Here is a 13,347-nt window from a genome sequence, read left to right on the forward strand (position 1 = left end):
ATGACCAGAGCACCCTTCGTTGGACCTTCCTCTTTCGAATGAGCCCTCATTCAGTCCAAAATATGCTAATATAAGGACGAAAAATCGTGAACCCCTTTTTAGGCCCAGTTTTGCCGGTAATGTCACCTCGCTGCATTACCCGTCAAACTCCGAGTTGACTTCAGCGACAGTTGCGGAAAAAGTAGGAAACTCCGGGACAAGGATAGAGAGGGCGATACAAAAATTGCAGGAGAGACAAGGACAGGACGATTAGGCTAGCATGATTTTTTTTCCAGGATATTGAAGCAAAGAAGCAATATTTTCTAATAATTCTGGTTTCAAAATATTCCTTATACCTTGGCGCATGCCACTACAAGGCCCGATTTTGGAAAAAGTGTTTGTAAACAAATTTATACTATAAGAAAAAAAAACCATACTTTGATTATTTATAAAGTTTCAAGACCGAAATTGCAAAATCGGGCGTTGGAGTGGCATGCGGAGTGATGTAAAGAATATTTTAGAAAAAGAATCGTGAGAAAATATTGCTTCTTCGCTTCAAAAAACTTGATGAGCTTCGTTGCATGGCAATATGGTTGCCTCGCTATCGCGCTTTCCGCTGTGGCGCTGTCCTCATCTGTTCTGTTGTTGCTATATCGTCAGTCTACACACGGTTTTCCACGTGGTTTAGACTGTTACGAGCCAGGGCGATAGCGACGCGCGTGTGAGCCCTACGAGTGGGCTGAATTCAAGAATCGGAGAAGATACGATTAGTCCTGTTTATTTCAATGGATCCAAAGATTGAGGATCGAGTAGAAATCGCAGACGACTCTGACGCGAAGTCAGATAGCTGCTGGGAATTGGTATCTCCCGGTAAAGGGTAACCGTAGGGTCGGTATCTCCCCCCGGCCGAGCGCTGGCTTTGGCCCTGCGCGGCCTCGGGCCCCGACTCAAGTGGCTGTTTGACGGATACCTGCAGTCGGGGCGGGTCCCACGCCAGTGGAAGCGGGCGCGGATGGTCCTCGTCCCGAAGAAGGGAAAGCCCGCGGGCGATTCCTCCGCGTATCGGCCGATCTGTTTCCTCGATGAGGCGGGCAAGCTCTTTGAGCGTGTGCTCGCTGCCCGCCTGTCGGGGATCCTCTCCGATGGTGGTCCCCGACTGGCGGACTGCCATTACGGTTTCCGCGGGGGCAGGTCGACGCTTGATGCGAAAAGTAGGAAACTCCCGGACAAGGACAGAGAGGGCGATACAACAATTGCAGGAGCGACGAGGACAGGACGATTAGGCTAGCATGATTTTTCCCCAGGATATTGCTTCTTTGCTTCAATATCTTGGAAAAACTTCGTTGCTGTGAAATCTTGATGATTTGTATGGCAATATGGCTGTCTCGCTATCGCGCTTTCCGTTATGGCACTGTCCTCGTCTGTTCTGTTGTTACTATATCGTCAGTCTACACACAGTTTGCCACGTGGTTTAGATCAGCATGGCCAACTGTTTTTGCCCCCGGACCGAATTGAAAAAAAAATATTTTCACTGGCCGGATGAAATATTAAAATTGAAAAATGTGAAGGAAAACACTTATTTCTTTATGTAAACAAAATATTATTATGAAATTTGTTTATGAATAATTGTTAGTTAAGCAATACAACATTCATTTCTAATCGAACTGAATTAAATTAACGTTTCCTATATAAATAGGAGAATGATACAAAAACAGAGTATAATTGGAATTTTTGTACCTTTACTCAATTGTTCCTAACTACGGTATTTGTCCATAGATTTTATTCAACAAAAGCTTGCTTTCTTCGTAAAAGTGCGATCTATACGTAAACAATAAGAAATTGGACATAATTTGACAGTTACTAATTTTGCATGGCGATGGAAGAAATTGTTGTGTTTTAATTTAGCCGAAGAAATTGAAGGTTTCTCATATGTGTTGGCCCGTCACACTTGAACTATTGAACCGATTGGAAAACAATGTCAAACGCACTTGTTGGTAATTCGATTACCTTTGATATGGCAACTTGCGCGACCCAATCGGACGTTTCTAATACGATATATGGCCTAAAATGTGAAGATATCTAAAAAATAATCGAAAAAAAGTTCAAAAATTTGTATAAAAAAAACCTATCCATAGAAAAGTTTTGAACGGTGTTTTGCCGCTGCACAGCCATTGCTCGCTATATTTCGGTCAGTCAAGGCCGTCGCTACGGGATTCGCCTAATCGGCGCCACGCGCTATCGGTTTTTGTATTACATTTACATGTTCTAGATAAGCAATTCTTCATTTTTAATATTTCATTTATACTGGAACTTAACAAAACGGAGACAATTTTCCACTGTTTAAATTTTAATCATTAATTTCCCGTTTTTGTATCTTCAATTTTCGACTTTTGTTAATTTGATATTGAGGAAACTTTATTTAAATCTAACTTGAATTATTTAACAATTAATTCAATCTATAATTGCATATTTTATTGTTAATTTTAAATGAAAACTGCTACCTGACAAATTTCTCTTTAGAGCAGAGTTTAGCCCCCAAACACTAACTTAAATAAAAAAAGATTAAAGCGCGTGGCGACGATTGTGCAGAATGCATGACAACGGCTCTGATTCACCGATATAAAACGAGCGAAACCTGCGCGCCGGCAAACAGAATTCGTGCGTTCTAAATTAATATTTTCTGGATCTGTACGAACTAGAAAACGTTACAACATTCGCGGCGGGTGATTTTCTCTTCAGAAATGTTTGCAGAAACCTATAATGCATAGTAAATTCGACCTAGGTGAATAACTTTTCATTAAAATACAAAAGTATTTCGTGAAAAGTACTTGCGTCGGCAACTTTTTGAACTTCGGCGTTCATTTACAGGCATTCAAAAGAGCAGATAATTCTGAAGGAATATGTCTTCAGATTTGTATTTAGGACGAGGAACCCTATTAGAATCACGTAGTGGATATCGTGGAATTTAAAAAAAGTTTAAATTTGTTGGACACTGTAATCTATACATATACTAAGGGAGCCGCGGGTCTAAAAAGTTGGGGAACTTCTGGACTAGGGTGTATATGGGAAACACAAATTAAGGTAATATACACTTGATAATCTTACCCATATTTTATTTTATTTTTTTTAAAACTTTGCGTTATATAAATATATTTATTTACCGGCCCCTGTCGTCTCTCTTGTTGGGTTCTCGCGGGTGGAGGCCGCGTTAGTAGTACATCTCTTCCCGCGGTCTTTCTGCGGCGTCTATTTTGCCGCTGCCGCCGCCGCCTGTTACTCTGAAATTAGTATGGCGGAATATATTAATTTTAACTACTAATAAAAAATTATTGACATAATTTTGGTTAACGATTATTTTTAAACGTACCACATTCTTGCGTTGCGGCTGCTCCATAGCCGCCACGAAAGTTGGCGGTGGCGGCGGGGCCTGTGGTATGCCCACGACAAATAGTGGGGGTGGCGGCGGGGGCTGCGGCATACCGAGCGTGAAATGTGGCGGTGGTGGTGCCATTAGAAATGTCACTTCATACTGTTGTCCATATCTGGTATACTGGTTATCCCAGAAGGACAACCTATCAATGCCTTATAACTGTTGGAAAAAGAAATAAAGATTAATATAAAGTTTTTACAATATTTTTCAATTACTATAAATAAGTAATCATACCTTCCTCCAGGCTGCTCATTCTGTAATGAAAACAAAAAAGAATATTAGATTGTATTCTATGTAGATATTCAAACAAAGTTTCAATTTTTTAATAACATACGCACGCGAAGTGTGCACCGAATTCTTTAATCAGAATTTTTTCCTATGTAAAGAAGGGTATGTAGAACAATCTCTGAAAGTAGGAACGCGCAACTCTCTCTCGTTTTCAAAAAATAAATATTAAAAAATATCTAAATTTCGATTGACGAGTGTCGACCGTACCCGTGTTGGGGATGTCATAGAAGCATCGTGGCGCAGTCGGTGGAGCGTCAGGTTGCGAAGTGAATATTTTGCCCTGAACGCGGTTCCATCCCGGTAGGAGACACTGATTATTTTACGTTTTGGTATGGAATCTACCTTTCTATTGTATAAAGATTATTTTAATAAAATATCGTGTAATTTTTATGTTTTTTATCGCATTGAAAAGGGAGTCAGGATGTGGAAAAGAGTTTCTACAAGCTTTTATAAAAATTATTTACAGCATAATTACCATTTGTCCTACCCTAAGAATAAAAATGTAAAATTTACGCTGTAAATAATTTTTATAAAATCTTGTAGAAACTCTTCTCCACATCCTGACTCCCTTTTCAATGCGATAAAAAACATAAAAATTACACGATATTTTATTAAAATAATCTTTGTACAATAGAAAGGTAATTTCCATATCAAAACGTAAAATAATAAGTGTCTCCTACCGAGATCGAACCGCGTCCAGGGCAAAATATTCACTTCACAACTTGGCATAGTCACTACATACGTTTCTATACACAGGAAAAACTTCTGATTACAGAATTCGGTGCACACTTCGCCATGTATTGTCAGTATCCTTAAATAATTACCTTAAATATTCAATGTCACTTCGTTTTTAGTTCTTCGCATTTCGACATTTTCAACTGAAGTGACGTACGATCCTGACGTTCGCGACGACACCTCCAGGTCCCCTTTGGCCAGCTCCCTTGAAGCCCGGGTGGGGGGCATGCCTGCGTTTGGGGGTCCTCGAAGACTTGTCGATGCCTCCGAAATTTTCTTTACGATCGAAAGAACCGTTACTTCTAATACTTCTAACTGATTATTCATTAAATAATTTTGTACTAATTTGCTACGATGACAACTACACACAACTTTATACAACTTCAGACCACATACGATTGTGGGTATTTCTGCTTAAGGGGTTAGTCGCAGTCAGGAAGAGGAAAAACGACATTTCTTTGTAATTTTTTTTTAGTTATTCAATAATAATTTGCATAAGTAACAATTAAGTATATAACAAAGCATGTTTTAAAGAACTAAAAAACATTTTTTGTTTTAGATCCGTTTAATTTATATCGTCATAACAGCCGATTACGTAGACGATGATTTAAAAACATAGATTTGCGGTGAGCAAGATTTCTCTACACTAGTTTACCTGAAAACAAAAACAGAGATAGATTTCGAAAATAGATTAGTCTAGCGGGTCCTTGAACAAAGGATTTTGGAAAAAATCAATTTAAAACAAGATGGCCTACATTTGAAGTTGATTTTCAATTTTTTCACTAAAATTAAGCGATTCAATACAGGATAAAAAAAAAGTATACAAGAAAATAAAAAATCCTTTGTTCAGGGACCCGTTAGTATAATATATTTTCTAAATCTACCTTTAGTTTTGTTTTCAGGTGCATTAGTTTGAAGAAATCTTGCTCACCGCAAAGCAATTGGCCACCCACGCCATTGCCTGTTATGACGAAATGAATTAACCTTTTCTTAAAACAAAACTTTTTTTATAATTCCTTAAGACATACTTTGTATTATATTTACACTTCATTAATAAAAATTATTATTTAATACCTTAAAAAAAACACACAAGAAACTGTCCGTTTCCATTTTCCTGACTGCGACTGACCCTTAAACTTCAAACAATCTAGATAAAACTTTTCATTCATTATTTTCCAAACGAATTTTCCAGCATCATCGTTTGTCCCAATACAGGCACGAGATACGTCACAAAAACAACTTTCCTCCAATCGTCAACAGTACAACTAGGCCAATCGTTAGAGAATTAAAACAGCGTTTTGGTGACAAAAGTAGTAACAGCAAACCGATTGTGCAATTACATAAAAGGGATGCGTAGATGAATAGGTATATGTTTTTCACTCTCAACTCTGTTCCGTTTTCTTGTTATAAACAATTTAATTCAAGAAAATCTTGATTTTTGTCGTTTTTTGCTTATAAATTTTAAACTAATATAGCAATATAAATAAAGGAAATATATTACACCCTAACGCTAGAAGCACAGTTATAGATTTTTGATTGCGTATTGTTTGTTTTGTCTTACTATGTGACTGTGCACAGTGTATAAAATATTGTAGAGGCGAAACGGCTAGTCGTAGTCGCGTAGACTGCTAAAATTGTTGTCCAAAGAACTCCAAACGACTAAATGACTTTACTATTCTAAAGGTTGAAATTGCGCGCTGTAAAAACCGTAACTGAAGTTCGAAAGAAAGTTAATCGCGAAAATAAGTTAATTGGCACGTCCATGTAATAAACGATCCGTCGAGGATTTCTACCGTGTCGTTCCGCGTCGGACAGAACATGCCCCCCCCCCCAGCCCGGTAATCGCTACGAGCAATCAATGAATGTGTTACACGACGTCGTATGTGCTCGTATGAGCCTCTATCATGTTTGGTGTTACTGCCACGGAGATTAGCCTTTACTCGTCCAAGATGCCAGGTCAGAGGCGGAAGATTATCGTCCTTTAGCATCACGATAGTCCTCTCTCTGGTGGGTGCCAGTGCTCTACTTAAATGACCCATGTACGATGCGATATGTCGTACGACAGATCGTACGGACACCGCCAGTTTTGTCATTCTGAAATAAAAATACTAACTTCTGCAATTTTTATCAGAACTTTGCGGAAGTAACTTCAATCGATTCCTGATGTTTTTGCGATGAAAATGAAACCGCACATGACATAATTTGGCCAATTATTAACGAAATTACATAAAAGATCTGATTGCATAATTGAAAAGTTGTTTCGTTAAAAATAGTCCGATTTACGCGATGTGAGATATCATTTTAATTGGGAGAACACCAAGAACCCAATGGCACCACGGTCACGTTGATACGATGAAGAATAAAGAATTTGGTTTTATGAAAAATTGATGAGTCGATTGCCCGTTCATCCCGAGACTGTCGAGCGAGCCCAGGTAGGCGCTCGGCGCAGAACAAAAGATACGGGCAGTCAATCGTAAAATGATGTACTGCTGTACATAAAATGTTTATATTTTTCATCAGATTGTCGCGAAAATAGTATCAATGGAATCCTTATGCTTTCCCGATAAAAATAATATCAAACACCACATAATCGCGGTAATAACCTTGTACCAAATGTGAAAGGTTGCATCGTGAAAAGTTCCGGCGTACAACAGATAGTATCGTCTATGGGACGTTTTAGAGTTTCGTTCGTTTTTCAAGCTTTATGCAAGCCTGTGCAACACATGGGTCTCACTTGGCGAAAGTGCCGCCTTTCGCTGGGCTCACGGCACAGGCCATGCTGTTATAACCTGAGTCCTTCAAATCCCGTAATAGTCTTGCCCCTACCATTGACCTCTGTCTCTCTCAGAGTCTGTTTTTTTTAACACAACATAAGAACATCGGGTGGCCCGGCTCTGGACAACTAGTTTGCATCAGGGGGGCCAAGCACAGTTGCGGGAAAGTGAAACCACGTTTTTAGTTGGTGAACCAAAACCACGCGGCGCTAGTAGGCATCACATACATATATCTAGCGTATCGGTGAGTACTACCAACACCAGTATGAAATTTTCAATGTCGGTGTCGGTCGCCGTCGGTTTCCGTCAGTACTCGTCGTCATTTGCAAAGTAACAATAGGTCATTGTCACTGGCACAATGGTACATTCACTCACCTGGCGAGCGTGGCGGTGATCTGATAGCCAGCGTGATTTGATTTTCTTGTGACATTTAACTGTGTTTTTTGTGTGTTCTTTGTGTACTTTTCTGTGTTTGTTTTTCTGTATGTTTTTTTGCAGTTTTGTGAAGTGGCACCTAGAGAGTGCCAAGTGAGAGGATGTACCTCACAGGAAACCCAGCTTCGCCAATTTCCCGATCTGATGAAAGATAGGGAACGCTGCCTTCAGTGGATAGCAGCGTGTGATAATACCTGCCTCCAGAACATGCCATCATTGAAAAATGTGAAAATCTGCGATGTCCATTTTGAGGATGTTTATAAATTAAATGTCCGACTGAGTACTTCAGCAGTTCCAACGCTTCATTTGCCAAGTATGTATACATAAAATAAGCATATTTATAGGGTCGTATTCACAGTCGCGACTTAAGCATTGTTTTAAGAAGTTCTTAACTAAGTTCGCCATTCTTTAAATTGATTTCTTCAGAGAAATGAACTTGTTTTTTGGCAAAAAACAATTTCATTTGCTCGAAAACTTGCATGTTTTATAAAAACAATATGAAAATGTATATTGTTTGCGCATGTTTCTTTTTAATTAAAAGAATGGGTTATGAGTATGTGCGTCATTTTAAAAGTTCAATGTTTTGAAGGAAATGAAATGTTTCTTTTGCATGGTTTTAAACATTTCATTTCCTTACAAAATTAGAACTTTTAAAATGAATATTATAATTACATTGTAATTGCGAGTGTGTATCTTTTTCTTCTTCGAAGAAATGAAATGTTTTTTTTTTGGCAAAAAACAAGTTCATTTGCTCGCAAGGAGAAATTTTTTAAATAAATAGTTTATTAATAAGTACTTTTTATTTCAGTTTCAGGAATTATATCTGGTCTAGCGGAAGGGTCAGCATCAAATATAGGATTTCGAAAAACACTCAGTTGTCCAATGAACTGAGCAGCTTAGCTTATTTCTCTATTATTTCAGGTATGTATATGTTAATCCTCATAAAAAACTTCAAAAAAGTAAAAAAATTACGCCAAGTACATGAAAAAGTGAAGGACTTAAAGAGTAATCATAGAAAAATAGAAGATCCCCCTAAAAAAATTCAAGAAAGTAGAAAAAGAAGTGAAATCGAAATGAGTGAACGAGCCAGTACATGAAGGTGCTTTCCAGCAAAGTGCAAAGGCGACACTGTATAACACAATGATAAATTCGTGCTTTCCAACTATGCGCAGCTTAAATGCTGTGTTCAACAGTGCAGACGTTCAGATCCTAATGACAACTCATGTAAACTGACTGCTCCGCACTTTGGCGGTGACATGAAGAAGTTAAATAGCCTATCATCCACAAACTGAGACTGTTTAGACATTTGCCTAGATATCCGTGGTTTGGAAGTCAAATGCTTGGCGTAGCCAGCTAAGCCATTCTCAGATCATCAAGACCCATACTTTCTCTCTCGCAGGCTTTTACATAATTTGTCAATTTAAGACTTTGACAATATGAGTAAATTTCTATTGCATTGCGTTTTAAATTATTTCTAAGATCATTCATCGACATCGATACCTTTCCTCCCACAGGTTTTCAGATAATTTGTCAGTTTAAAACGCTGACAATATGAGTACATTTTCATTGTTTTACATTTTAAAATAATTCTTATTCATCAAAACCTTGACCTTGCCTGGCCACGTCAAGCTTTTGACTTCCAGGCCGCGGAAATCTAGGCAAATTTTTAAACAGTCTCAGTTTGTGGATGATACGCTATTTAGCTTCTTCATTTCACCGCCAAAGTGCGGAGCAGTCAGTTTACATGAGTTGTCATTAGGGTCTGAACGTCTGCGCTATTGAACACAGCATTTTAGCTGCGCATAGTTGGAAAGCACCGAATTTTTCATTGTGTTATACAGTGTCGCCTTTGCACTTTGCTGGAAAGCACCTTCATGTACTGGCAGCTCATTTCGATTTCACTTCTTTTTCTACTTTCTTGTAGTTTTTTATGGGGATCTTTTATTTTTCTATGATAACTCCTTGAGTCTTCCACTTTTTCATGTACTTGGCGTAATTTTTTTACTTTTTTGAAGTTTTTTATGGGGTACGCGGTAGCGCCAGCGCCAGGTACATATACGGGGAGGCTATTTTTCATGTACTTGGCGTCGATGTATAAGAAAGTCGAGTATATAAAATTTGCAAGGAGCGACTCTCTTTCGTTTCCGAAAAATAAATTTTTAAAAATATCTAAATTACGATTGACGAGTGTCAATCGTACAAGTGTTGGAGATGTAATAGAAACAGCGTTATAAACTACAAATTATAGCTACAATTAGCGACCGGAAACTGGAACTTCAACATGAGCTTTTAATAACCAACAATGAAATAAATATATAGGAATTTTAATAAAAAAAGATAATATAAAGAATTTAAAGAAAAAAATAATGTATAAAATATAAAATAATATCTCGATATTAATCGTATAATTTCTAATCCTCAATAAACAATAATTATAAATGTTAAAATTAATCTTACTCCATAATAAAAATAAAAGTTTATTAAATCTAAAGATACAAAAAGTATCGATAAAACTATTAATATAACATTAAATAATAAAATATAAATATTTTCATATAAATTTAAATTTAAAATATAGATATATAGATATAGATAAATATAGATATATTGCTTATTTTCCATTATTAAATTTATATTTATACTACACTTTTACCATTTATTCTTTCCAATAACACTTATACATCATTATGCGTATGCTTTTGTCTATCTTATTACGTTCATACTAGCTATACCTACTTTTTTCATCATCGAAAAAGACAATTTTTTCAATCTATTGTAATCAATCCAAGTTAGTTTACACGTACATAATATTTCTTACCAATTTCTATATATACACACCTACTTAAAAGAAAAATGTATGACCGCGGACATTTTTTAAACTTACTACGATACTGAACCATGATGAAAAGCGTATTAGACTACTAGCGCAACAACCGCAGCAGAGACGACAGCAGCGCTGCAGTGGACAGCGTGATAGCGGAGCAGCCATATTGCCATACAAATCATCAAGATTTCACAGCAACGAAGCTCATCAAGTTTTTTGAAGCGAGGAAGCAATATTTTCTCACGATTCTTTTTCTAAAATATTTTTTACATCACTCCGCATGCCACTCTAACGCAGGATTTTGCAATTTCACCTTTAAAATATGATAAAAATATGTTTTTAAGGAACAAATTTTTTGTTTACATATTTTCGAAACAAACTCTTGATAGGTCGATAGATTTACTTCCCCTGATTACGAAATGCATAATCATGATGTGTTTGTTTTCATTATTATGCATAAAAAACGCGAAAAACTGTTTCGTAGTTCACCTATTCTCCGTTGCTCTTCGTTGGTGGCGCTAGTTTGGCTCCTGCGCAACTTTAAATATCAGTGTAATCGCAAAAGATGGGTAAGATTTTATTTGAATAATAGACGACGAAAAGAAACACCATACAGTGATTTATAGCTGTTATCGCTTAGGTTCTTTCTTACTTGCTAAACGCTTCTCAGTCTAAAATATAGGGTGACGTTCGAATATACAAATACTACATCTGCCTTTAACTCATTACAAGGGAAAAATATGTCCCTGGTTAGGACGGTCGATATGCGAACGTCACATCTCATAACAATTGTAAATTCCGGTGCATATCAGAATATACAGGGTGTTTCTTTTAAGTGAGTACAGCAGGATATCTCGGAAGATATTGTAGTTATTACAAATCTGTTCCTACAAAAGTTGTTTGGTATGACGGGCTACATCATGTAGTAATAATTGTTCTTTTGTGGGTGGAGTAATAGAGGAGATTTGGAGGTCAATGTAATTTTTTTAAATGGAATGCTATATTTTGTATACAAGAATGTAGTAGAGTATCGAATTCTAAATAAAAAAGTGTTGACCTTTATTAGCCCTAAACCTAATAGGTAACGAGTAATTTTACTTTATTACTTGAAAATTTTCTTAACGTAAGCGGCTGAGAGCTAGCAAACGCTGCTGAGCAGCGTCGGTTGTGTCCGTATCAAATTACTGCAATTATAATATTATAAATACATATTGAATATTTTTGTTAAAGATATTAAGTATCAATTAAATTTTCACTTACTTGTTCAATAATTTTTTATCCTTCTACGTGCTCACCATCGTTGGAAATACACATCTGTAATTTTCTTAAAAATTGTTTCTCAACAGCTTTTAAAATTTCCTCCGATACTGACTTACATGCAGTCATAATTTTTGTTCGTAAATCATTTACGTCTTCTACTGGTGTTTGATACACTAGTCCTTTTAAATAGCCACGCCCAATCCATTTATTTTCAAAATTAATATTCAATCAGTTACGAACTGTTGTAGCGAAATGGGGAGGAGCTCCGTCGTGTTGAAACCAAAGACTTTGTTTTTGTACTATTGGCATTTCATCTAAAACATTAGATAATTCTGTTTCTAGAAATCTTAAATACGAAGCTGCATTCACGTTTCCTTAAAAAAAGTAGGGTCCAATTATTTTGCGATTATGAATACCGCACCACACTATTACAGATTTTCGGTGTACCTTTGCCGCTCGAAGTACATCAAAAACTGTTACGAGGCCTAATACTAACATTTCCTGCGACTCCTCACGTTAGCCATACGTGGGTTCGTCCGCATATCACCTTCCTGAGGCTCCTTACGTTAGCCATACGTGGATTTGTCTTCGATAACCAACCTCCTGGAGCTCCCTACGTTAGCCATACGAAGGTTCGTATCCGCGTCTACTTCCCCAAGGTACCCAGTGTTACCTAACAACACTGGTCAAGCCATTAACAAAAAACCATATTCCAATAGAAAAGCCCCGGCTACGCCGGCAGCCCCCTCTGGCTCGTAACAACCACGTAAGCTTAGATTAAGAAAATTCGAAAATATTGTATTGATACCCACAAACATATGAAAATACAGGGTGTCCCGAAAATATTGTAACACCTTGAAAGGGGTGGTTCGGGAGATGATTTGAAACAACTTTTTCCTTAGCGAAAATATTGTCCGAGGCTTCGTTGAGGAGATATTAACGGAAAACATTGACCAATCACAGCGCGCGTATGCTGTTGGACCGCCCGTGGTAGGCGTGGACTACGAGCTAGGCGACCGCCCTCCGCCGCTATACTCGCGCTCTGATTGGTCGGCGTTTTCCATTAATATCTCCTCAACGAAGCCTCGGACAACATTTTCGCTAAGGAAAAAGTTGTTTCAAATCACCTCCCGAACCACCTCTTTCAAGCTGTTACAACATTTTTGGGACATCTTATATTTTCATATGTCTATGTTTTAACCGACTTCGAAAAGGAGGAGGTTACTCAATTCGACATATATATATATATATATTTTTTTCGTTTTTAATGTATGTTCATACATTTACATATAATGACAGCTGATTTCATGCTGTTCCCAGTTGGAAAAATTTATGAATTTCTTAATATTTATAACTACTGTTACTGCAAAATTCCTATTTTTTTTTATGCAACTCAACAAGAAATTAACCGATCCAGATGGAGCCTTCCCATTAAGTTGCACCTATTTGCAACAACATATTGCACAGAGTGTAAAACAATGTTTGCTTTTGGCAAACAAGGTCAAGGTGTCGATGAATAAGAATTATTTTAAAACCCAATACAATGAAAGTGTACTCATAATATTGTCAGAGTTTCATATTGACAAATTATCTGAAAGTCTGTGAGAGAGAAAGTATAGGTA

At 37.2% G+C, this 13,347-nt stretch overlaps 1 protein-coding gene and 1 long non-coding RNA gene across 5 annotated transcripts in view; both read right to left on the reverse strand.

The window, feature by feature from the left end:
* The window catches only part of LOC128881866 (uncharacterized), a 26,351-nt gene extending 21,665 nt beyond the window's left edge, over positions 1-4,686 (reverse strand). The window contains exons 1-4 of one of the 2 annotated variants that reach the window (XR_008458204.1): positions 4,522-4,686; positions 3,644-3,663; positions 3,347-3,568; positions 2,929-3,257 (exon numbers count right to left, since the gene is read on the reverse strand). Coding sequence is in view for 1 of the 2 variants with exons in the window: in XM_054133245.1 (XP_053989220.1) it covers positions 3,141-3,257; positions 3,347-3,490 (261 nt within the window). In the remaining variant the exon portion in view is untranslated. Of the gene's footprint in view, positions 1-2,928; positions 3,258-3,346; positions 3,569-3,643; positions 3,664-4,521 lie in introns of those variants that run through there. The other variant, XM_054133245.1, reaches the window with a different exon arrangement.
* Positions 4,687-10,074: 5,388 nt separating this feature from the next.
* LOC128881867 (uncharacterized) lies at positions 10,075-12,823 on the reverse strand. 3 transcript variants are annotated; one of them, XR_008458206.1, is made up of 3 exons: positions 12,222-12,823; positions 11,726-12,039; positions 10,075-11,649 (listed from the first exon to the last, which is right to left on the reverse strand). It is a non-coding gene; the product is annotated as an uncharacterized LOC128881867 (long non-coding RNA). The 3 variants fall into 3 exon arrangements; XR_008458207.1 differs by having other exon boundaries at positions 12,173-12,823; XR_008458205.1 differs by having other exon boundaries at positions 11,726-12,099; positions 12,173-12,823.
* Positions 12,824-13,347: the final 524 nt, after the last annotated feature.

Source organism: Hylaeus volcanicus, chromosome 9, assembly GCF_026283585.1.
Source record: "Hylaeus volcanicus isolate JK05 chromosome 9, UHH_iyHylVolc1.0_haploid, whole genome shotgun sequence".
Classification (NCBI taxonomy): Eukaryota; Metazoa; Arthropoda; class Insecta; order Hymenoptera; family Colletidae; genus Hylaeus; species Hylaeus volcanicus.